We start from the raw sequence: 25,303 nt of genomic DNA on the forward strand, positions 1-25,303 counted from the left end.
TGTAATGCTAAAGAACTTACCCTGCGAGACCCCTGAAACTTCACATTCCTGGATCTGGAGGCACTAGGAATGTGGTGGTGTGTACCCCCAAATATTATTATGAAAGGAACAGTCACTTTGGGGACCTAGGTCCTGGGTCTGGGAATGCAAGAACCATGGCATTCTGAAGGCCAAGGCTTATATTTCGGGGGGAGCTGGCAGCTGAAATGCTGGTATCTTGGCTCTGAGTGGTGCAGGGAATCAAAGCCCTAACTGCTGGTATTTGAGGGCACTGGGTCTTGGGGTACAGGGCCTTAATTGGATCTTAGGTATATGGGGATTTTTACGAGGGTCACTGATTCCTCCACCCTCCTGTTTCTGCTTCCCGTCAGTCCCCCTTGCCCCACAGGCTGTTCCCCAGAGCAGAGCCTCAGAGCCACAGGCCCTTTCCCACCTGGCTTCAGCCCCAGGAATGTATCCAGCGTGACCTGGGGCCTGCAGAACAGGTGCTGGCCCTCCCTCCAGTCTGCAGCTCTGGGGATGAGGGGGGGAAGTTGTCCAGCCCCCAGGCAACAGGAGAAGGGCCTTGGCCAACATCTGGGTGCCAGCAGGGCATGGGTGGGGCTCTGAGGGGATAAGGGCTTTTAAAAGGCTCCCCAGGGAGGTTCCTCAGCTCCTCCACCTGCCGGGCCCTGCACACATCTGTCACCATGTGGTTCCTGGTCCTGTGCCTCGCCCTGTCCCTGGGGGGGACTGGTGAGACAGTGGCGGGATGTGGGAGGGGGAGCGGGCCCTGACTTTCTTGCTGCCCTCACCCCCCTCCCGATAAGCCCTTCCCCTCCAACACTCCATCATCGTCCCTCCAGCCCACAGTCCACCCGGGTCCAGGATGCCCAGGCTCTTATCTATCTTGTGCGGGCCCAACCTAAAATTCCACCCCAGCCCCTCCATGTTGTCACAGTCCTCACTGCCACACCAGATCCCTGCTCCTTCCAGGAAGCCTCAGTACTTTCTCCTCTTCCCTAGTCAACTCCCAGTCCCACCGCTTTACCAAAGGAGCAGATTCTGGGCCATCTCTGTCTCTCTCTGGAGGACCCAGCTCTCCCATGGGCTTCCCCAACCCCACAGGACCCTTGATCATCCCCTCCTTCCCCCTAGTTCTCTGCAGCCACCCATTTGGCTCCTGAGTCTACAAATCCTGCCATACTCCAGTGACTTTTTCCATCCAGCTGTCAGCTCTCGACTGTGTCCTTCAGACCCTGACATCTGGTCCCCCCAGTCCTCCCAGCTCCCCCAAATTTCACCAGCCAACCCTGCTTCCCAAACTGGCATGTGAGATTCCCCCATCTGGTATGAGGGGGACTCTGCAAATGTCCCTACCCACTCAGCACCCCCAGCTCTCCCAGGAAAAACACCCTCACCCTCCCACCTGCTCCTTCCCTTGGGGAATTTCCATCCCGCCCCAGGCCCCAGCCCTTCTCCACCTGAATCGTTCCTGCACAGCTCTGGTTTTCTAGAGCCCCACCCCAAGGACCCCAAATGTCTTCTCAGCCAGACCTTCTGCCCTGGCCTACCCCGAGTCCACCAGTATGTGATTCTACAACCTCACATCAAGTGGGTCCTGCATTCTATTCCTGCAGCTGCTAGGTACCTGTTTTGACCACTTTTCCAATTCTATCCTGGGACTGCCTCCAAGAGGACCCCACATCCCTCCAGTAACCTCAGACCATGAACCCCAACCCCATAAAAACAAAGATCCCATCCGTCACCCCGTCCCAGAAGGACTGTCACTCACCCCTCCCTCCTCCTGAGCCCCTTTCCAGTCCTGACCCCAACTCTGTTCTCAGGTTGCCCTTCCTGGTTCACAGGAAGGATCCCAAAACTTTTCAGAACCCACCCCTAGCCTCAACCATGACCCTTTCTTTTACCCTTTAACCAAGAAGCCCTGAAATCTAACTCTCCCAGCCGAGCTGGCTCCTTCCAACCCGTGTAGGGACCCCATATCACCCCCAAACTCCTCAATCCAGATGCTCTTTTGACCTCTCAGACCCGGTTCCCTAAAGCTGCATCTTTTCTTGAACCCCAAAAGCCCAACCCAGGTCGTGTTCCCCTAGCCCGGAAGCCCCTTAGCCCTCCACATTCTTCAGCAAGCCTCTGATCCTCTCTCATCCTTGGTGCCTTGATCTCTGGTTTCCAGAATCCCTTTCCACTCTCCTAACCCATCGTCTCCCACCCCACAGCCCAAGTGACCAGACACCCAGACACAGTGTCTGCTCCTGACACTGTCTCCTGCCTCCTGCCCTCATCCCTGGAGGCTGCTCTGCTGTCAGAGCACGAAATCTCCGCACCAGGTCCAGACACCACCCCAAAAGCCCAGGGAAGGGTCTAGAGTCCCAGCCCTTCCCAATGTCCCTCGCCCGTGTCCCCAGACCTCCAGCCCTAGTCCTCTACCCACAATGTCCCTTCAAACCCACAGCCCAGCTCCCCCTCCTAGCCTCATCCCTGGCCTCTCCTACCAACCCTGCCCTCCCTGACCCAGCACCACCTCTGCAGGTGCTGTGCCCCCGATTCAGTCCCGGATTGTGGGAGGCTGGGATTGTAAGCCGCATTCCCAACCCTGGCAGGCGGCTCTGTACCATTACAGCACCTTCCAGTGCGGGGGCGTCCTGGTGCACCCCCAGTGGGTGCTCACGGCTGCCCATTGCATCAGCAAGTGAGTAGGGGCCTGGGGTCTGGGAGGAGGGCGTCTACACTGCCACAGGATTGAGAAGCCAGTGGCATTCCCCTTGGATAACCTCAGGCAAGACTCGGGGACTGAGGCAGAGAGGGAGGCAGTTCCCATGGGGAGGCTGAGCTGGGCTGGATTTCCCTCCCCAAGGCTGCCTGGGTCTTGCTGGGTCTCTTGGGATCTGGCTCTGTTTGTGTCTGTGTGACTGTGTTTTAGTCTCTATCTCCCTCTCTCTTCTCTGTCTCCTTGTCCGTGTCTCCCCTGTCTCTGTCTCTCTGGGTCCCTCTGTGGCATCTCTGTCACTGTGTGTCACCCTCCAGCTCTCTGCCCATCTCTCTCTCTGGGTCTCCACCTCACTGCTCCTCCATCCCTACTAAACACACACCCAGAAGGGCCTAAGGGAGGCCCAAGAACAAAGGAAGGGCTTTATCCCCAGTGTGTGTGCCTGGCAGGGGGCACCTCTCCCTCTGGCCAGCCCCCCACAGGACATCCCTCCAGTCTGGGAAAACACAGGGAAGGCTGGTTTCAGTGGGAGCTTGGTGGGAAACTGAGGGAGCAGGAAGGAGAAGGGGGGGTAAGAAAGGCGGGGAGGGTGCTGGGGGGGGCAGGGGGCCTCGACGTTGGACTTCAGCCCAGGCCACCCGCCCCTGGGGAGCCCGCACCACAGCCCCAGCTGCAGCTGAGCTGCTCTCAGGCTCCCCGCCTCCCCACCTGCCCCCACCCTCCCCCAGGGCCTCCCTCCCTTTTCTCTCCCACACTCGGTCACCCCTCCTTCCTCTCTGCCTCTGTTTCTAGTTCTCTGACTTCCCGAGCCCTTTTTCATCTGTCTGCTTCTCGCTCCCCTCCGGGTTCTGTTCCCTCTTCCTCCCTCTCCCCTGGGCCTGTTTCTCGCTGTCCCTGTCTTTTCTCCTTCTCAGCAGCCTCTGTTTTGCTCACCCCGTTTCTTTCTCACTGCCCTCCCTCTGCCTCTCACCCCTCTGTCCTTCTGAGCTCTTTTTCACTTTCTGTCTCTGCATTTGCCCTTTGCACTCTTAAACTCCTTCATCTTGCCACTTGGTGTCTGTGTTTCTCCGTATCTTTCTTCATCTGTCTCTGCCCACCCCCGTTTTTCTCTTTCTCTTTCCCTCTTTGGGGACCCTCCCCCATGCTCCCCTGCCCCATTCTCCTCTCCCCTGTCTGCCTCCGCATCCTTCCACTCCCATCTTTCCCCAGCCATTACCAGCTCTGGCTGGGTCGCCATGACTTGTTTGAGGACGAAGCCACAGCCCAGTTTGTTCTAGTCAGTAAGAGCTTCCCACACCCTGACTTCAACATGAGCCTCCTGAAGAACCACACCCGCCTCCCAGGCGAGGACTACAGCCACGACCTCATGCTGCTCCAGCTGAAGCAGCCTGTCCAGATCACAGATGCCGTGAAGGTCGTGGAGTTGCCCACTGAGGGCGTCGAAGTCGGGAGCACCTGTTTGGCCTCCGGCTGGGGCAGCATCGAACCAGAGAAGTGTATGTGGGGGCAGACGGTGCAGGCCAAGGCGGGGCTGGGGATGCCTGAGTCGGAGGGAGAAAGGGCCAAGGAACCAGGTGAGGTCTGGCTGCAGCCCTTTTTCTCCCGGGTTCCTAGTCTCATTTCCAGATATTCTCCAGTGTGTGGACCTCAAAATCGTGCCTAATGATGAGTGCGACAAAGCCCACACCCAGAATGTGACAGAGTTCATGCTGTGTGCCGGATCCCTGGAAGATGGCCAAGACACCTGTGTGGTGAGCCAGTCCTGCCCCCAGAGTCTGGAAGGGCTGGGGGAGGGGCCTCAGCCTAAGAACTGGCTTCTGAGAACTAACCGGGCGTCGGCTTCACTGCTCCCCAGCTAGCTGTAGCCTCCTGCCCCATCAGTGCCCCAGCTCCCCTCCTTTCCCCCGGCTCATTCAGGTACAACTGCATCTCACCCCCCAACACCAGAGTTCACCGTTCCTCCCGGTAACGCAGTTACTGTTGAGTCAGAGAGGTGGCCTCTGCGATGCGCCTGCAGATGGTCCTGCCCCTCCTCCCATTGACCTGTCTGCAGGGACTGTCCTCCTGGACCCTGCTACACACGCAGGAGTTGGACCCTGAAGTCCCTTCCTCCTTGGCCAGGACTGGAGCCCCTGGACCCTCTGTAGGAATCCCTGCCCACCTTCCTCTGGAAGTGGGCACTGGAGGCCCTTTCTGAGAGCTGGGGCTCCCCAGGGAGAACTGGGCCCCACACACCTTTGTCGCTCTCCCCTTCCACCTCCCAGGGTGACTCAGGGGGCCCGCTGACCTGTGACGGCGTGCTCCAAGGCATCACATCATGGGGCTACGTCCCTTGTGGCAGCCCCAACAAGCCTTCTGTCTTCGTGAGAGTGCTGTCATATATGAAGTGGATCAAGGACACCATAGCGGACAACTCCTGAATGCCCAGCCCTGTCCCCTACCCCCAGTAAAACTGAATGTGCATCAAATGTGTGTCACGTTCTGGCATCACTTATCTTTCCAGATATGGTGCACCTGGACCCACTCGGCTGAGGCTGGGGCCACCCCAGCTGTCCCAGTCTTGTGCCTGGAGGTCACCAGCCCGTGGGGAAAGGAAGGGGCTGTAACAGGTGCAGACAAACAGGCAGGGAAAGGCTCAGATTCCAAAGGGCAAGTCAGGGACACCAGACCAGTTCACTCACACTAGGATGGACCCTGCCCTGGTTGGGAGGTGGGGGGCAATGGAGGGTCCGAGGCTGAGAGGTTAGCAAGTGTCTACGTTTTATTGCAGCGGGGAAGCCAGGAAAGGTACAAAGGGATGTTATTGCAAGCCATGCCTTCCCAGGCAGGAACAAAGCAGCAAAGGACGGGTCCTAGAGAGAGGGTCAGAGTTTGCTACCGGTCCCCTCGTAGGGCGTGGCCTGATCTCAAGAGGTGGGGCCTCAAGGGAGGTCTAATATCAGGGGCATGGCCATGCTGAAGGGGTTGGCCTGGCATCTGGCCAGGGCTGCCGGTCAGTGTCCTGAGGAGCTCGGGGGCTATTCCTTGAAGGGGCTTGTGGTCTCGTCCTCGGGGGTGCATGAAATCGGCAGGCCCAGGCTATGCTCAGAGTCTGTGTCTGAGTTCTGTTTGGATGTGCACCTCTCAGTGCCCTGCTGCAAGGCCCACCCGCCATAGCTCAGCTGCTGCACGTTCAAGGGCTGCCCTCTGCTCCACATGCCCACTCGGTTTAGGTAGGACACGGCTCCTGGGGGAGCAGGCTAGGAGGGCCACTGGACTCCGAGTCCCACCCTAGGCCCCACCCGCTTCCCCGAGGCCCCGTCCACCTCCGAGGCCTCGCCCTCACCGGCAGGCAGCATCAGGTTGCTGGCGTCCCAGCACAGGTAGGAGGTCACCAGGCAGGACACCAGCAGACTCAGGTGCACCACCTTGCAGTTAACTGGAAGGAGTGTCAGGCTGAAAAGAATCAGGAGCCCTGCACTGCGGTGGGGCCAGAGATGGATAGAAGGCTGGACAGTGAGCTCTGGGACCCCCAGTAAGAGAAGAGGGACTGAGACATCCTCTCCTACTCTCCGTGACAGGCAGACACACACACACCCCCTCACAGCAGACAGAAAGATACCTGGAGAGAAGGGACAAAAAAGAAAGGGAAACAGAGTGGGGGAGAGGAAACACCCCACACCCCCAGACTGAGAGAGAGACTAGAACTGAGTCAGAGCTCACCAGAGACACGCTAAGACAGAGGCTCCAAGGGGAGCAGCACAAAAGTCTAGATACACCTCCCAAAAGCCAGAGAGGGGTGCTGGGGTCAGGGACACCCCCCCCCGACCCCCGCCGCCCCGCCATGCCAGAGCCAGCACTTAACCAATGCCGATGCAGAGGAAACTAAAGACAAAGTCGATGACGTTCAGGTGGTGGGACACTGGCTGGGAGGAGGACACAGAACAGGATGACTGCCAGTAACATGAAGCCCCCACTCATATGGGTAAGAACTGGGGAGAGGGGGACAGATGCCCCAGACACCCCTCTTGATCATCCTCCAAACTCATCCCTGTTGATAGCCACAAGCAGCCCAACAGACACCCCCAAAGTTTGGCACATCCCCAAAATCACCTCCTAGAAACCTCAAAGTAACTCCACTCTCACAAGGTCAACCCCAGGGACCCCTAGAGTCATCCCTAGTCACACCCTTAGAGTTGTCCCAAAGCACCCCTACTTAACCTCAAAGCCAATTCTCACTCTCATAATCCATCCCACATGCCCCTCAATGTCACTTCACAGATGACCCCCCCCAAGGTTATCCCACAGAACCATCTCAATCATATCTTTCTTCTTTTTTCTTTCTTTCTTTCTTTTTTTTTTTTTTTTTTTGGAGACAGAATTTCACTCTGTCGCCCAGGCTGGGGTGCAGTGGCACAATCTTGGGTCAATTCCAACCTCTGCCTCCTGGCCTCAAGCAATTCTCCTGTCTCAGCCTCCCAAGCAGCTGGGACTACAGGTACCTGCTGCCACACCTGGCTAAGTTTTGTATTTTTAGTAGAGATGGGGTTTCACCATGTCGGTGAGGCTGGTCTCGATCTCCTGACCTCAGGTCATCTGCCCACCTCGGCCTCCCAAATTTCTGGGATTACAGGTGTGAACCACCACACCCAGCCTCAATCACTTCTACAGTCACCCCGACAGACACCCCCAGTCACCTTACTTGAACTCCTAAAAGGTGTTTCATAATAACGCACATTAATATCCTTAGTATCACTCCCAGACACCTTCAACAGCACCCTCAAAGTTACCCACGACAACTCAGCAACCCCAGTCATCTCCAAAGTCACCCCACTTCTGCTACAGTCTCTCCTCGTCATCACCCAAGGTCCTCCAGTGGCCCCATTCACATGTCGACAACCTCCCCAGACATCCTAGTGTCACCTCTTGTTCACACCTCAGAGCCCCCCCTCCCAAAACACGCACAGATTTGTATATGAGAAAAACTTTCAGATCAAACACTCTAACACCAATGTGCCCAAAAGCTTAGTTCCAGTTTACGATGGATATTTATCCAAGTTGTATTTCCAGCAGAAGAGAGTTTCAGCTGTTTCTGAGGACTTCATCTCCTCCTTTTAGCCCTTTTTCTACTTTGCCTACTTTCCAACAGTGCAAAACTGTTTTAGCCAAATAAGCTAAGACCTCATCTGCTTTGTTTCTGGCAAACTGCACATCTCTAACACCCAACAAGAAAGAGAAAGGACCATCATATATACAGAACAGCAACAGCACTCTCAGGATTTGGGGAGATATCAGATCCCTTGGTTTTTTTTCTGTTTCTGTTTGGTTTTGTTCGCAGAGATGGCGTCTCACTATGCTACACAGGGTTGTCTCAAACTCTTGAGCTCAAGCGATCTTCCCTCCTTGGCCTCTCAAAGTGCTGGGACTACACGTGTCACCGGTCCCCTTAGTTCTTTCTGCTAATTGAAGAGTCTAGAAGCAGAGGTCAGGGAGAACGCACCAGACCAAAAACCAAGACCGTGAATGGAGAATTTGGTCTGCCCAGAACAGCAGCCTGGCATCTCTTGGGGACACCCTCCACCCAACTCACATAACAATGGTTGAGGGATTCTCCTGACATATGCTGCCCTCTGGGCCACAGAGATAATCATGTGATTCTGGCTGAGCCAATCACAGTACCCCATGCCACAGACCCTGCAATTGGCCCAAAAATGGACACATGACCAAAGCCAACCAATCAGACTCTGCCCCAGGGCTTTTTATTAGGAAGCTGTCAGGGAAGAGCAGTCTCTCCTCGAGGATTATAAGCCTGAAACTGCCTAAGTTTTGGACCCAGCCTCATGGGGGAGAGTAAAACTATGAAGAAAAACAGACAAGAGAAAGAACACTGAGATGACACTTAAGTCCCTGGCTCTCATCATCCTAGAGAGCAGCCACTCTGTGGCTTAGTCAGAATAAGTGGACATTTGCAGCTTACCTCCCCACCATACCTTTCACCTCCTGCCCATTGCCCTTCTCAGCCCCAGTTATAAGCCAATCAACAAACTGTACTGCACTGGCCGTATAATTGGCTCAGGGTGCTCATGTGCCCCAAGCCACACAGGACTCTTGCAAAAACTGTTGACAACTTTTTTCTACTGGACTCAGTAATTATTACCAATTCTGCCAAGTTGCTGACAGCTCTGCCAGTTTTCTCTGTCTGCTCTCAGATCCATTCCCCACCCTGCCCTGTTCTGCACTGCAAGAACCACATTTCCCAAACTCCTTTGCTCACCATCTTATCACTGTGTTTGGCTAATGGGAGGCACTGGCAGAAGACTGGCTCTGGGAGGAGAGGACAAGCCAGGGTATTTATCGCCCTCTCTATCTCTGCATGTGGTGGGTCTTCAGTAGTAGTTATATCTATTCCCTGATTCTAGCCACCCCTGAGCAATCCAACCATGGGCCTATGCCTTCCATAGGGTTCCAGTTTCTGGACTGTAGTAATACCACCTCCTCCCATTGTCCTTCTGGCTGAGTAGCAGCATCCTGTAGTTCCTAAACCCCTGATTTGCCTCACTATTTCTTATTAGCTTCTCAGTTCTTCTATCACCCATGAACCAATTCCCTCTATTTACTTCCTTCTGAAGAACCTGGAATGATTTACTTTCGTAACTGGATTCTGACTTGCCACTACATAAAGCCTTGAGAATGAAGCCAATCCAAGTAGCCAAGAAACAGTAATATCTGACACTATCACTTGGGCCTCTGAATCCAGCCATGCCTGAAGACATTCCTACCCCTATCATTTCTCACCCAGGGGATCCCATGATGGAGCCCCTAGATAGTTCAAGTTAGTTCACCCAAGCTAGTACAACTAGTTCTCTCAAGCTAGTTCAAATTAAGAGTTTGTGTCACTTGTGACTGGGCGTGGTGGCTCACGCCTGTAATCCCAACACTTTGGGAGGCCGAGGCAGGTGGATCACCTGAGATCAGGAGTTCAAGATCAGCCTGGCCAACATGGTGAAACCCCATCTCTACTAAAAATGCAAAAATTAGCTGGGCGTGGTGGCAGGCATCTGTAATCCCAGCTACTTGGGAGGCTGAGGCTGGAGAATCGCTTGAACCCAGGAGGCGAAGGTTGGAGTGAGCTGAGAGATTGTGCCACTGCACTGCATCCTGAGCGACAGAGCAAGACTCCATCTGAAAAAATACAAAGTAACAATAATAATAATAATAATAATAAAGTTCACACTAAATTGTTCACAGCGGAACTCCTAGAAAGTGAGTTCGGAGTAGAGAAATTTCATTTTTTTTATTTTCAAAATAATCATATAAGTGGAAAGACTGTATAATTATATCAGTGGAAAGACGCTCCTAAGATCTCCAACCCTACCAAGAATGCACTGTCACGGGCCTTCAACCATCACAACTGGGGGTGTGCCCCACAGGCTTCCCCCAGCCCCAGTAGTCCCAGCTCCCAACCTCTTCTTCTCCCAAACATGGGATTGCAACCCCAGCCCTTCCTCCCAGAGACCCAGGAGTCCAGGCTCCCCCCTCCTCCCTCAGACCCAGGAGTCCAGGCCCCAGCCCCTCCTCCCGCAGACCCAGGAGTCCAGGCCCCCAGCCCCTCCTCCCTCAGACCCGGGAGTCCAGGCCCCCAGCCCCTCCTCCCTCAGACCCGGGAGTCCAGGCCCCCAGCCCCTCCTCCCTCAGACCCGGGAGTCCAGGCCCCCAGCCCCTCCTCCCTCAGACCCGGGAGTCCAGGCCCCCAGCCCCTCCTCCCTCAGACCCGGGAGTCCAGGCCCCCAGCCCCTCCTCCCTCAGACCCGGGAGTCCAGACCCCAGCCCCTCCTCCCTCAGACCCAGGAGTCCAGGCCCCAGCCCCTCCTCCCTCAGACCCGGGAGTCCAGGCCCCCAGCCCCTCCTCCCTCAGACCCAGGAATCCAGACTCCCCGTCCGTCCTCCCTCACACCCAGGTAAGTGTACGAGCCCCGGCCCCACCTCCCTAAGACTCCAGCGTATGAGCGCCAAACCATCCTCCCACAGACCCAGGAGTCCAGACCCCCAGGCCCCACTTCCCCAGACCTAAGGACCCTGCTTTCCGTCTTTGCGTCACTGCTCTAGCCCGGCCTCTCGCCCTGTAGGCTCCGCCTCTAATTCTGAGCCACCTGGGCTCTTCCCCGGAACCGCCCCCTGTCAATCTCCGCACTGGACTCGCCTCCCGCCCCGCGGCTGGGACTTACTTTGAAGCCGGCCCTTGGGCTTGGGCCCCGCCTCTGCAGCCTCCGCTCAAGCTCCCGCCTCGCAAACAGTCCCAGCAGTTTCTCTCTCTCCCGCAGCGCCGCCCTCGGGGTCCTTTCTCTGCACGGCCCACCTTTGGTGCTGTCTTCAGAATTGCCGGACGCGGGTGACAAGACAATCGTTTCCAACATATCCTTCTCCCTTTTTGTCAGCCCCAGAGACAACGCCTCTGCGCTTTTTCAGGAAGATTCTAGCGGGAGCAGGTAATAATCCTTTGCCTAAGCACTAAAGCGGAGTTTCCCAAACAGGCGCGTGTATTGGACGCCTCGGCCGGAGCGCGGGCTGGCGCTGAGGACCGGCTTTGCCAGCGGCAAGCTGCGCGTGCTGCGACCCAGAAGCGCCTTGGAAAGAGAAATGCTGTTGTAAGTTTCCTTGTCTCGATCTTTTTTTCTGGCTGTGTGGCGGGGCGTTGAGATTAGGGACGCACTTGTCCTGAAGGTCTGGAGGCTGCAACGGTAGCAGCCACGTTGTCGCGTGAGCAGCGTCAGGGTCTTTGCAGGGACCCAGAGAGCGCGCTCCGGGGCGAGTCTAGGAGTTGCCTGCGGGGATGGTGGTGGCTGTTGGGGGCACTTGGGAGCCAGTGATTTCTGCAGCTGGAGCGAGCAGGGATGCCGTGGAGGACCCTCCTCCGTCTGCCCCGCGGCGGGTCTAGCCCCTTTCGCTGCTCGCACGCCGCGGGCCTCCGCCATCTTGTCCGTTTGGTTGGGGGAGGGGGTGGGCGGGTGGAGAGGGAAAATTCTGTTATTTCCGAGGTTTTCCACCCCCGTGCAACCTATAGATGCTTCCTTAGGAGTTCGCCCTTGTTTTTAAAACTCTGAACGGCTTGCATTTTTGTGCAACCTAGAACAAAGACTGGGGGAGGCGGTTTTGGCGGGGGCGGGGGGGGCGGGACAAAGGGTATCGAGTTAGCAAGGAAGTGGCAGTGGGTGTTTTTTTTTTTTTTTGAGACTCACTTAGGAATGGACATAGAAGAAAGCAGAGGCGGCCTTTGCTTACCTGTAGGAGTCATTCTGACCGTGCTACGTGAGAGGGTTTTCTTGACGTTAGTTTTTTGCTTAGGTCCTTTAAGGTCTTGAACATCGGTTTCCTGGACAAGCTGCCCCAGAAAACCCCTCGATGCAGCCGACCCTTACCCTGAATGCTCTGCAGCTGCATTCCTAAACTTACCTAAGCGCCACAGCAAGGTTGCCAGACGCCTCCGTTAAGCAACCCGTAATTCCAGCCATTTGGGCAGAACAGGGGACGTCATGGGAAACGTGAACAAACCTTAGTTACACATTCTTGTAAATTCCTGTTTTTTATTTAACTGCCGCCATAAAAGTCACAGGATGACTCCTCTTTAACCCCGCCGATTTTCTTCCTGCTCGACGGCAGCGTGAAGGGGGACCCTGGTCCGCTCCTGCTCTGGCTCTAACCCTTCCCCCAACCACCCTGCTTCTGAGTCTTGAGCCCTCCCCGTCTCCACCCCTTACCCGCTCTGGAGCCCAGCATGCCCAGCAACCATCTCCCTTGCTTCTCCTCCCTGAGATAGCAGAGGCTAAAGGGACTGTCTGTGTCCGTGTCCGTTTCTCCCTCTCTGATCTCTGCCAGATTGAAAAACGTCTGGGGTCCTCCAATCCCGATAATTACATCAAATAATTTAAATAACTCACCCAGTCTTAGGAACTGGGCATGATTCTCTTTATTATCCTCTCTCCTGTCCTCCTTCCGGAAGAGAAGGAAGCAGTGTGGCTACAGCCCAGGCACATGCTGAAGGTCTTCATTGGCAAGATCCTAGATCCTACTAAGCCCTTAGGATCCGCTGCTGTTTCCCCCCCACACATCCCCACCCAAGAGCCTTCCTGAGAGTACCAATCCACAGACCCTGGCTGGGCATCCCATAACTATATGATCATTTGCCTCATTGCAGGCCTTAACAAAGCTGCCCATAAGGCTGTAAGGTTTGAAAAACTGAAATTTCCCAAAAAGCAGGTGAAAACCCTGCCCAATTTCTTTCCCACCTTACAGAGGCTCTCCAAAAAATATACCTGTGTCGAACCTGCCTCCCCAGAAGGAATTATTGTTCTTAATACCCATTTTATCTCCCAATCTGCCCCCGACATCTGACACAAACTTAAAAGGCTGAGGATGGTCCTCACATCCCACAAGAAGACCTCCTTAACCTGGTTTTCAAAGTCTTCAATAACAAGGATTGTCAGGAAAAGCAGCAAAGGAGAAAGGACTTACAGAGTGCCTGCATAAATCGGTTATGAGTAATGCATAAACAAGGGAAAAAACTGCAGAATGCCTCTTCATGCCTCATGTTCCGGTGCAGGGTAACCTAGGCTTTGTTACCATAAACGTTGTGCTCAAGAACGTAAAACCCCTTCGTAGCACCATGATGTAGACAAACTTGTAGGCTCCTTGTAAGGTCCGTGTTCTACCACGGCAACGAAGGCCACTGGGCATGAGCATGTCTTAACCCACAAGTGCCGAAAGCCCTTGCCTGGTCTGCCAGCAGACAGGCCACTGAAAGTCTGACTGTTCTCTCAACAGAATAGCCTGCCTCCCAAAGCTACCACCCTTCAGTAAGATGAAAAGTGAAGAATTGCTTGTACTCCCACACCTCCTTGTCCTAGCTGCTGAAGACTAACAAGGCCCATGGCCCCTGGCATCATCTGCTATCACCTGCATTGGCGCCCCGGGTAATTTTACTAGTATCAGGTAAGCCAGTCTCTCTCTCAAGCGGTACTGGGGCCTCCTGCTTGGCTTTGCCTGAATTCTCAGGACCAATTCATCCCTCTCAGGTCTCAGTTGTGGGGGTTGACTGACTCATCTCGCGCCCACGCGCCACCAGATCTCTTGTTCCCTACTTGATACCATTTTCTCACACTCTTTCCTTATCATATCTCATCCTATATTGTCCCATCCTAGGCAGGGATCTCCTAACCAAATTCGAAGCTTCTATCACCTTCTGTTCCCCACAACCAGATTGTCTCCTCCTCTCCACTACTGCACCAGCTCTTAACCCCTCTCCCCGGTATCCACTCCCCACTTCTCTTGTTAATCTAACAGTGTGGGGTACTCCTGCCCCTCCCCTGGCAGCTCACCGTGATCCCATCAAAATCCAGCTAAAAGAGCCCTTCAGATTTTCTAACATCCCCCAGTATTCCGTCTCACTAACTTACCCAGGCTTACAGCCCATTGTAAACAAACTCCTCATGCATGGTCGTCTTAGACCAACCCCATCCTTCCTTTCAAAAAAGCAGACGGTTCTTATAGACCAGTCCAAGACCTCTAGGCTGTCAATCAGATAGTCTCGCATCCATCTGGTAGTTCCCAGCTCTTATCCATTCCTTTCCCTTATCTCTTGCAACGCGACCCACTACACTGCCATCAATCTAAAAGGTGCCTTTGTCACTGTTCCCCGAAACCCTGACTCCCAGAATCTTTTTGACTCTGAAACCTTCTAGTCACAACAGCTTACTTGGACAGTCCTCCCTCAAGTCTTTAGAGATAGTCCCCATTTCTTTGGACAAGCTCTAGCTCAGGACCTCACCCCCCTAAACCTTTCCCCTTGGCAGCTCCTTCAAGTACGTGGATGATCTCCGCCTCTCTAGCCCCTTCCCAGAGGAGCCACATTACCTTCCTTGCTAGTGAAGGGTGTAGAGTCGTCTCCTCCTCTGAGACACAACTCTCCACCCCAACCATGATTTACTTAGGGGTCCCACTTTTCCCCAGGGCCGGAGCCATTACCCTGGCACGGGCAGCGTTAATAAGAGAGCCTACCTCCACCCTCTCCTAAGAATGAAATCCTTTCTTTCTTAGGACCAGCAGGTTTCTTCAGAATATGGATTCTCAATTTTGCCCTCCCAGCTCACCCTCTCTGTGAAGCAGCCAAAGGTCCCTCTAAATGAGCCCCTTCACCCTTCACACCACGTAATCCCAGGCTTCCACAAACTGAAATCACCCTTGTCACTGCTCCTGCTCTCTCTTTGCCTGACATCTCTCAGCTGTTCACTCTCTACGTAGCCGAAAACCATGGAATAGCCCTTGGCATCCTTGGCTAACAAAAAGGAAGTCCTCCCTCCTTCACTCCCAGAGCTTACCTCTCTAAACCAGACAGCACTGCCCCAGGATGGCTGCTCTGCTTCGGAGCTCTAGCAGCAGCCGCCACCCTAGCACCAGAAAACAAAAAAATAACATTCGATCAAGACATCCGTTCACAGCCCACATGATCTACAGGATCTCCTCTCCTCCCAAGCACTGAGTACCCTTTCGCCTACCATTCTTGAAAACTCTGAGTTCCACCTCTCCAAAAGTGCTCCCCTCAAACCTGCATCTCTGCTCCCAGTATCATCTTCTCCTCCCACCCATTCCTGTACCAAAATCCTTGATCACCTACAGCCTTGTTTCCCTAATATCTCCCCTGAACCCCTCCCTAATTCTGATGACCAGTTATTTATAGATGGCTGCTCTTCCAAAAGGCGTAACTCATGGTTCTCACCAGGGCCCTAACCCTTTCCAAAGGCAAACGAGTCTCCAAATGCCCATCACATTCTTAATTTCATGCCGTCATCTGGCAAGAAAGAGGGCTTCTTACTGCCAAAGGGACCCCCATCACTAATGGCCCCCTTATTTACCAACTCCTTCAGGCTGCACAGTTAAAGCAGGAGTTACTTATTGTCAAGGACATCAAACAGGATCAGATGAAAATTCAGGAGGGAACAGAAAGGCTGACCAAGGAACTGGATAGTCAAAGATCAAAAACTCATCCTGCCTCAAGAGCAAGCCAAAGAAATTCTAACATCTCTTCATCAGTCCTTCCATATCGGTACACGCCCCCTGTACCTTCTCCTTCACCCTTCTCTTCCCCCCACCTGTTTATCTCACTCAAGGACAGAACCTCAAACTGTCATGTATGCTCTGTCACTTCCTCTCAAGGGGCCCTCTGCTGTCCTCCTCTCCCTACACGTCAGCTAAGAGGAACACTCCCAGGGAAGACTGGTAAATAGACTTTACCCACATGCCTCCTGTCAAGAAAACTAAGTTTCTTCTTACTCTTACAAGACACCTTCTCTGGGTGGGTAGAAGCATTTCCCACCTCAGAAAAAGCTGCAGAAGTCTCCCCAATCCTTTTAACAGAAATCATCCCTACATTTGGTCTTCTGCGCTCCACACAGACAACGGCCCTAGCTTTGTCTCCCAAATCACCCAACAAGTCTCAGTCCCTCAGCATCCAGTGGCACCTCCATATCCCAGACCGACCCCAGTCATCAGGAAAAGTTGAAAGGGCAAATGGGATCCTTAAGACTCAGTGAATCAAACTTGCTCTTGAAGTCCAGCAACCTCAGACCTCCCTTCTGCCCATACTCCTAGCCTGCGTCAGAGCCAGCGCGACAGCAACCTCCTTCCTCAGCCCATTTGAGTTAATATATGGACTCCCTTTCCTCCTACAAAACAGGCCCCTTCTAACTCAGCTAGGAGAGTCCTCCCAACATTATCCTCATCTGCCATCTCCTCCACGAACAAGCAGACCGTGCCCTCCCAAAATCCCACAGAGGAAATCCCACCAGCCAGACTCTCCTACCAGGAGAGCATGTCTTCCTAAAAACTCTTAACCCAGCAAGCCTTAAACCAAAGTGGGAAGGCCCTTTTCAAGTTACTCTTAGAACCCCCACCACAGCCGGACTCTCAGGACATGCCTCTTGGTACCATCTTTCCAGACTAAAAGGCTCCTACAACCGACCATCCTCCGCCGATTCTCTAGCACCCTCCTTGGCCCCACCAAACTCTGCCTTAACCTGTCCCCGAAGAAGACCCATGAGCGGTGACTCCTTCATAAATATCACCACTGTTCTTATTGCGGATGCCAGGGTCCTTGTGACGAGGAACAGCCTCCCCCGTAACCTGTCAAATACGAGAGGTCCTCTTCTCTCTCCCCATTTCCACACGAAGAAAAGTCTTAAACCAGCTTTACCTTGCTCATCTACAAGAAGAATTTGACTATCCATGGGATGCCATCAGCCACCTCATAGACCCTCTAGAAGAGGCCACCTTCCCACACTCCGATTCTTCCTCAAGTTCCTAATTCTTTCAGTAGCTAGGCTGGATTGTTAGGGAAAAGCTGCCTCAGGAAACTCCCGGGTGCAGCTGACCCCCTGAAGGCTCTGCAGCTGCATTCCTAAATTCTTTTTTTTTTTTTTTTTTTGAGACGGAGTTTCGCTCTTGTTACCCAGGCTGGAGTGCAATGGCGCGATCTCGGCTCACCGCAACCTCCGCCTCCTGAGTTCAGGCAGTTCTCCTGCCTCAGCCTCCTGAGTAGCTGGGATTACAGGCACGTGCCACCATGCCCAGCTAATTTTTTGTATTTTTAGTAGAGACAGGGTTTCACTATGTTGACCAGGATGGTCTCGATCTCTTGACCTTGTGATCCACTGGCCTCGGCCTCCTAAAGTGCTGGTATTACAGGCTTGAGCCACCGTGCCCGGCTGCATTCTTAAATTCTTATCTAGGCACTGCAGCAAGGTCACCAGACCTGTTAACATTGAGTAAGCCCCGATTACAGCCATCTGGGCGGCACGGGGGAGGTTATGAGAAACCTGATCAAACCTAAGTTGTATGTTCTGGTAAATTCTTGTTTTCACAAGGTATTGTAAGCCTGTCGAGAGATGATAATGTGACAGGATTAACTGACAACTTGGAGATGTGGTCACACCCAGATACTCCCTTAGGCCTCTCTTGCCCTTATAAACCTCATTTTGTGAGCTCAGGGCTGCCGCCTCTGACTCTTAAGGAGCAGCCTGGCAGGTCAATAAACTTGCTTGCCTTTCTGTCTGCTGGCCTTAACAGTTTGTAGTTGAATTGCTGGGGTTTTTTTTGAGAACCATGTAGGAATGGACTTAGAAGAAAGCAGACAAGGCCTTTGCTTACCTGCAGGAGTCATTCTGACCCATGAGAAGGTTTTGTTAACATTAGTTTTTGGCTGAGGTCCTTGGAGGTCTTGAGTGTCAGTTTCTTGACTTGAGTGGGGCCCCGCCTGGAAGCAGCTAGCCAATTTCCTGTCTCCCCCGCTACAACCCAGCAAGGATCTCTACTTGACTTCCCTCCTTCGGGTAACCGCTGAGAAAATCATTGATTTTCATGTCACAAGCGAAGTTTGTTCATGTCACAAGCCAAGGTATTTTTCTCATGCGTTCATCATTGGCATGCCCTCCTTTGGCAATATTACAATCTACAAACAAATGGGGAAGTTTAACATTTGCACCATCTTGCCGTATTTAAAAACTGTGTGTGCACTTAGTGTTCTGAAAGGAAGTCTTGTGGCCCATTGTGGTGGTTCACGCCTATAATTCCGGCACTTTGGGAGACCGAGGTGGGTGGATCACTTGAACCCAAGACATCGAGACCAGCCTTGGCCACATGGCAAAACCCCATCTCTACAAAAGAGAAAGTGAGCTGGTGTGGTGGTGCAGGTCTGTAGTCCCAGCTCCTTGGGGAGGGAGTGGGAGGATCGTCTAAGCCTAGGAGGCGGAGGTCGCAGTGAACCGAGGTTGCGCCACTGCACTGCAGCGTGGGCAGCAGAACAGACTCTTGTCTTACATACTTCACCCAAAATAGTATACTTGTTTACCTAAAAGGACGTTATTGTACTAAATGTTATTTCCACTGTCACCCTTAATGACATCAGTTCCTTAGTACTGCAGTTTAACAGTCTGCTTTGTGCCTGTTTCTGGGTCTTCTTCCAAATGTCTTTCACGTCTGATATGTTTAAACCTGACCCAGTCCAGGGTCTCCGCTCATTACTTCTTACAAGTTGGCTTCGTTTCTTGCTAGCATAGCCCCTTCCTCCTCCCTTCTCTCAGTAAGTTCATCCAAGCGATTTCTGTCTTGGCAGCTTTCCTTGTTTATGGGTTACCAGCAGGTATAGCCAGGGCTACAGAAATCTGCAAAGGGTAGCGGGCGGACACTGGGGACATCTTCATGTAGTGCGTTTGGGGTCCTACCCATCCCCTGAGGACCTGTGACATGGGAGGTTGGGGCATCTTGGTGTCTCCATGAGCAAAAGTGGTCCTTCTTACCTTCTGGATGGGTTTTGGGTTTCCTACCCTTTAAGCTCAGCCTCTGTCCCTGAAGGTAAGTCACCTCAGGCCTGGTTGCAGAGGGTCTGGGGCTCCCATGATGTCCAGCACTGGGCTCCGATCATCCCTGAGGACACAGTGCACCCCAGGACCTTTGACACCTGGGGGTCTGAGGGGCCCCAGTTTTAATGGCTCGTGGACCCGCAGACTGTTCCTTCCCCAGCCTCACTGTCTCTCTGTTACAGGTGCGGCTTCCAGCTGAGGACCACCCACCGTGTCCAGCGAGGTAAGAACCTTGCTCCTGCTCCTTGATTCACCTGGTTTGAAATATCTCACTGTCTAGGTCAGGGGTCCCCAAACTATGGCTCGCGGGCCGCATGCGGCCCCCTGCGGCCATTTATCCGGCCCCCACCACACTTCAGGAAGGGGCACCTCTTTCATTGGTGGTCAGTGAGAGGAGCACAGGATGTGGCGGCACCGCAAAGCGCAGCGTCGCTCACTACAGTACTACTTCCGGTGACGTGAGACACACGCGTCACGGCTCCGGAAGCACGTCATAGGACGCACATCCGGTCTCCGGTAAAAGTGGAGTTCCACCAATATGGCCCTGGTGGGGCTGAAGTGATGTGGACTGGGAAGGCTACATTGATGGGCAGTGCAGTCTGTATGCCTCTGTGTGGGCAAAATTATTGTTGGTATATTGTTTTTATAGGGCTGTATTGGTATTTTATACCAATATTTTATAGGGCTGTATCTATTGGTATTTTACTAATAGCAATTTGGGATTCCCTAGAAAACAATGATGTCAAGAAAGAGAAAAATTCACTTGGAGTGTAGGGTATTCAAAGAACAGTGGACTTATGATTACTTTTTCATGCAGTACAGGGAAGGAGCTGTTTGTTTGATATGCCAGAATAGACACTATATGTTCAAAGAATACAGTTTGCGTCAACACTGTCAAACTCAGCGTAAAGATAAATATGATCGGAGATGTGAGAAAAGATAAAATATTAAAACTGAAAAATACATTGACAACTAAGCGAAGTACTTTTGTGAAGCAGAAGCAGCTAAATATTTCATCACTGCGAGCAAGTTTTCAAGTTGCCAAGCTAATAGCGTGCACTGGCAGACCATTCGTGGAGGGAGAATTTGTTAAAGAGTGCCTTCTTTCTGTTGCCAAAGAGATGTGTCCAGAAAAGGCAGACTTATTTAGTACAGTTAAGTCTTTCAGGATCTACAATTAAACGAAGGATTGAAGCCATGGGAGACAATTTGCATCAGCCTTTGCAAAACTCGGCAAGAAAACTTTCCTGTTTTTCCTTGGCACTCGACGAGAGCAATGTTGTTCGTGATTCTGCACAACTTGTAATTTTTATTCGTGGGACGAATGACAGTTTCAAAGTCACAGAAGAGCTTGCTGCACTGCAAAGCGTCAAAGGAACAACTACAGGAGAGGATATCTATGAAAAGGTTTCCCAAACTGTGAAGGATTTGGAGCTGGACTGGGCTAAACTAGCCAGTGTCACAACTGATGGTGCTCCTAGCATGGTGGGGTCTAAGAAAGGAGTAACTGCTTGCATTAACCATGAGATGGGCAAACGTAACCATTCTCATCCAATAGCCATACACTGCCTCATCTACCAACAAGCACTATGTAGTAAATCACTGAAGTGGGACTCTGTTATGAAAATTGTGGTATCTTGTGTTAACTTCATTAGAGCTAATGCAGTAAACCGCAGACAATTTCAGGAATTTCTGTCTGAGCTAAATGTTGCCTATGAAGATGTTCTGTACCACACAGAAGTCCATTGGCTGAGTTGAGGGAGAGTTTTGAGACATTTCTGTGACTTACTTCCACAGATTAGAGCTTTTATGCTTTCAAAAAACAAAGAAGTACCAGAGCTCAATGATGCAGAATGGAAATGGCACCTCACCTTTCTGACAGATGTAACAGATCTACTCAACAGTTTCAATGTGCAACTTCAAGGAAAAGGGAAGCTTATCTGTGCTATGCAATCACATGTGAAAGCATTTGAAGTAAAATTAGGCTGCCTCGTCCGGGCGTGGTGGCTCACGCCTATAATCCCAGCACTTTGGGAGGCCAAGGTGGGTGGGTCACGAGGTCAAGAGATCGAGACCATCCTGGTCAACATGGTGAAACCCTGTCTCTACTAAAAATAAAAAAATTAGCTGGGCATGGTGGCACGCGCCTGTAGTCCCCGCTACTTGGGAGGCTGAGGCAGGAGAATTGCTTGAACTCAGGAGGCAGAGGTTGCAGTGAGCCGAGATCGCGCCACTGCACTCCAGTCTGGGTAACAAGAGCGAAACTCTGTCTCAAAAAAAAAAAAAAATTAGGCCTCCTTATCAAACAAGTAAAGGAGGAAAATTTCTGCTATCTCTCCTTAACTCAAAATCTGTTAGCGGAAAAACCCTTAATTGCATTCCCAAAAGAAACGTGTGGATTCACTGGAAAAGTTGTAAAAGGAGTTCCAATTCAGGATTTAAAGAGCTTCATCTCCATGAACAGGACATACAGCTTTTCCATAACCCATTTTCTATTGACATTGAAAATGTGGATACAATTTACCAAATGGAACTGGCTGAACTGCAGAATTGTGACTCTCTGAAAGACACATTCAAGTCAAGCAGCTTGCCTAATTTCTATGCATCTCTCCCCTCTGAGACATATCCTAATATCAGGAACCGTGCACTCAAAATGGCAAGCATCTTTGGCAGCACTTATGTCTGTGAACAGACTTTTTCCAGAATGAAACATCTGAAATCTCCAACCAGATCTAGACTAACTGATGTACACTTGCATCACTTCTTATGGCTAGCAGCGACAAATATGGAACCGGACATTGACCATCTCATTAGCCAAAAGCAGGTCCATAGTTCCCATTGAAATACTGGTCAGTTTGTTGATTTAAATTTACTTGTTCTTTATTTTAAATATTGTATTTGTTCCCGTTTTGTTTTTTTACTTTAAGATATGTGCAGTGTGCATAGGGATTTGTTCATAGTTTTTTTTTTATAGTCCAGCCCTCCAACGAACGGTCTGAGGGACAGTGAACTGGCCCCCTGTGGAAAAAGTTTGGGGACCCCTGGTCTAGGTTGACTTCATGCGGTACCTCTAGGGACTGATTTGTGTGCCAACAATTGTTCTCAGGGTTTACATACAAAAGGCATGTCAGGCTGGGTGTGGTGGCTCCAACCTATAATCGCAGCACTTTGGGAGGCCAAGGTGGGTAGATCACCTGAGGTTAGGAATTCAAGACCAGCCTGGCCAACATTGTGAAAACTTGTCTCTACGAAAAATACAGAAAGTTAGCTGGACATGGTGGGCACATACCTGTAATCCCAGCTACTCAGGAAGCTGAGGCAGGAGAATCCCTCGAATCCAGGAGGTGGAGGTTGCAGTGAGCTGAGATCGTGCCATTGCACTCCAGCCTAGGCAACAAGAATGAAATTCCATCTCAAAAAAAAAAAAAAAAATTCTTATAGCTGTGGAAAACTAGGCAGACAGGCAAGCCTGGGTCCAAATCCCAGCAGGCTTGGAGACTTTCAGCAGGCCACCGTTCCTTTGCCTCACTGCTGTGTCTATGGAACAGGCACTGAGCAGATGGCCCAGGGCAGTGTCGCTTTCTGTCTTCCAGAGGTAGGGCTTCAGTAAGAAGAGGAATGCATGGACTGAAGGAAAAAGGTATTTGTTTCAGGGGAAAGGACTAATCAGAAACATGTCAAAACTCAGCAGTGGCAAACAGTGACTCAGGTGATCCTGTCACATCGCATCATGGGTTTTGTAGGCTGAATGCGATGTGCGTTAAGCAAAGCTTAGTCCTAGTGTTTGTATATGAACTGATACAATTCAAGGAATCCTTATTTTCACAATAAAGATGAACAGGCGTTATCAGAATTGTTTCAAAGAGCAAAGTCATTAGAAAAGTGTTGGAGTGCGGTGTGTTTTACCAGAAAAGAGGTGTTCTCAGCTCTGGGAGGGTTTTCAGTTGTTTCTTAGATGTCAGGAGCTGGGAGAAGAGTGACTGCAGTAACAGAGAACTGAGGTGTGTTCTCTGGGTTCTGGGAGCTTTCAGCTGTTTTTGTCAAAGAAGCTGGCTTCTGAGGAGGGTTGGCTGGGATTTCAGCTCTCCCGAGTACCTTTCTGAGGGTCCTGTGCTCTTAATCCTCTGGGATAGTGAATGGGGCTGAGCATTTGTCATGGCTGGCTTAGAGGGGACATGAGTGGGATGGGTGCCAGTTGGGTAGCGATGTGAGAGAGGTGAGAAGAGCGAGCTGGCATGGGATAAGAAAGACAGGACGTGTAGCCTCTGGATTCTACACCAGCACCCTCCATAGGACCGTCAGATGGAAATGTTCTGCGCCTTGTCTAGTCTGGCTGCCACTGGCCACAGGTGGCTCTTGGACACATGGCATGTGGCCAGTTTGTGACTGGGAGCTGGGTTTTTAATTCTTCTCGGTTAGTTTAAACAAGGGCCCTCTTTTTGGACAGTACTTTCTATGCAAAAGGGAGTGTTTCTGTCGCTGTTAGCAGCTGGCGCTGAAGGAGCACCCACGGTGTTGGTGCTCGCAGAGAATCAACTGAACAGGTCCTGCCAGGGTCCCGGTGAGAGGCAGCTGCCCCTTCCCCATGTCGCAGAAGGTTCCAGTGAAGTCAGAGCAGCTTGGAAGAGCTGGGTCAGGGCAGCAGACCTGAGATGCAGGCAGAGACAATGGAGGGGTGTCCCATTAGGGCACAGAAGGCCCAAGCAGAAGGGTTTGACCTCCTGCTCTCACTGAACCCCACAGATGCGCCTGTCTGCAGGCATCTCTAGTCCCATCTTCCAGAGAAACACCGCTGGGGGGGCGGGGGTGGTGAGGTCAGTGGGCTTAGATCATACAAGGAGCCACACCCAGGCTGAGCTGGACGGGGGTGGCCTGGCACCCTCAGGACCAAGTATCATTCACTTTGTTGCCTGATCTCAGCACTCTTCCGTGATGTCCCCCTCAGGACAGCAGGTGGCCCTGGAACCCGCATCAGGAGGGCGCTGAGGGCACCGGGGCCTCCATGATGTCCAGCACTGGGCTCCGATTGCCACTGAGGACATGGTGCCCCCCGGGACCTTTGACACCCGGGGCTCTGAGAGGCTCTGGCTCTAGGGAGGGATGAGGGGTATCTTGGTTGCCCCGTACCCCACTGACCTCCCTTCTTTCTGCCCTCCTGCCTCCAGGTGCTGAAGGGCCCGACCGTCACTTGGTAAGAACGGAGGGGGCTGCTTGTTATTCGTGGTGATGGTGAGAAGGCAGACGTAGATAAATGCCCAGCAAGTGCTGAGCCAGGTGCTGCCCTAAGCACTGGGCTCGTTAACCTTAGTAACCCTGTTGTAGGCGGGTTGGGATGGGGATTGGGGCTGGGTTGCAGTGAGATGTCCAGTGTCAGTGTTCTTGAAAGGGCTGTACTTGGGAACCCCATGATGTCCAGCACTGGGCTCTGACTGCCCCTGAGGACATGGTGCCCCCCCGGGACCTTTGACACCCGGGGGTCTGAGGGACCCTACTCCAGGAGGTGATGGGTGGGATGTGGCTGTTGCCCCGCTCAGTGCCTTTTCTGTGTCCTTCACCTGACAGCATCCCTCCAGGCTCTCTGCTGCTTCCTGCCTAAGCATGGCTGCAGCCATGACTAGGAATGTACTGGCGTCCACCCACCTGGGCCGGAGCTGGTTCTGCTCGTGCTGCAGGACACGGAGCTCCTGGCTCTCTCGGCACTTGGGGCAGAACTGTAGCCAGCTCTCCTGGGTCCTGCCAGTGTATATCTGGGAGCCCTGCCTTGTGCCTCAGCTCTTGAGAGCTCCTGCTGCTGCCGGGTGACCTGATCCAACCTGACAACGGTGTCATCTTCAGCCACCACTGCAAGGCCCTGAAGGCGATAGTGGCACCGCAATGCTTACCTGGCTGCTGATAGCCTGGTGCCAGCTGGGAGACCTCCCTGCACTTTGAGGCCACTGAGCTGCCCTTCCAGCCCCAACCCACCAAGGACAGGGGCATCCAGCTTCCTCTCCCTGCTTGTCCTCTGCTCCTGAGCCAGTGATGCCCAAGGACATGCCTGTTACCCAGGGCCTGCGCCAGCGCCTGCTGGTCAAGGGCATGATGGTGCTGGAGGCTGTTCTGGAGATCCAGACCATCGCCAACAGCAGGCTCATCTCCATTGCCAGGGCCAGCCAGGCCACTAAGCTCACACTAGGACCCAACCCAGCTCACCAGGACCTGGCTGCTG

At 52.6% G+C, this 25,303-nt stretch overlaps 1 protein-coding gene and 4 non-coding genes across 5 annotated transcripts; all 5 read left to right on the forward strand.

Annotated features, from left to right (window-relative positions):
• Nucleotides 1-635: 635 nt before the first annotated feature.
• Nucleotides 636-5,178, forward strand: LOC141581247 (kallikrein-1-like). Its single transcript, XM_074386029.1, has 5 exons — nt 636-735; nt 2,533-2,692; nt 3,920-4,206; nt 4,325-4,461; nt 4,975-5,178. Exons 1-5 carry the CDS (start codon nt 690-692, stop codon nt 5,128-5,130), a joined length of 786 nt encoding a protein of 261 aa, XP_074242130.1. The 5' UTR covers nt 636-689; the 3' UTR covers nt 5,131-5,178.
• Nucleotides 5,179-11,163: 5,985 nt separating this feature from the next.
• On the forward strand, nt 11,164-25,117 carry SMIM47 (small integral membrane protein 47). Its single transcript, XR_005578501.2, has 5 exons — nt 11,164-11,334; nt 13,508-13,675; nt 19,278-19,318; nt 24,261-24,286; nt 24,658-25,117. It is a non-coding gene; the product is annotated as a small integral membrane protein 47 (transcript).
• Nucleotides 19,122-19,212, forward strand: LOC120362899 (small nucleolar RNA SNORD88). The gene has a single exon (XR_005578691.1). It is a non-coding gene; the product is annotated as a small nucleolar RNA SNORD88 (small nucleolar RNA).
• On the forward strand, nt 24,090-24,180 carry LOC120362900 (small nucleolar RNA SNORD88). Its single transcript, XR_005578692.1, has one exon. It is a non-coding gene; the product is annotated as a small nucleolar RNA SNORD88 (small nucleolar RNA).
• Nucleotides 24,493-24,584, forward strand: LOC120362901 (small nucleolar RNA SNORD88). Its single transcript, XR_005578693.1, has one exon. It is a non-coding gene; the product is annotated as a small nucleolar RNA SNORD88 (small nucleolar RNA).
• Nucleotides 25,118-25,303: the final 186 nt, after the last annotated feature.

Source organism: Saimiri boliviensis, chromosome 14, assembly GCF_048565385.1.
Source record: "Saimiri boliviensis isolate mSaiBol1 chromosome 14, mSaiBol1.pri, whole genome shotgun sequence".
In the NCBI taxonomy this organism is placed as follows: Eukaryota; Metazoa; Chordata; class Mammalia; order Primates; family Cebidae; genus Saimiri; species Saimiri boliviensis.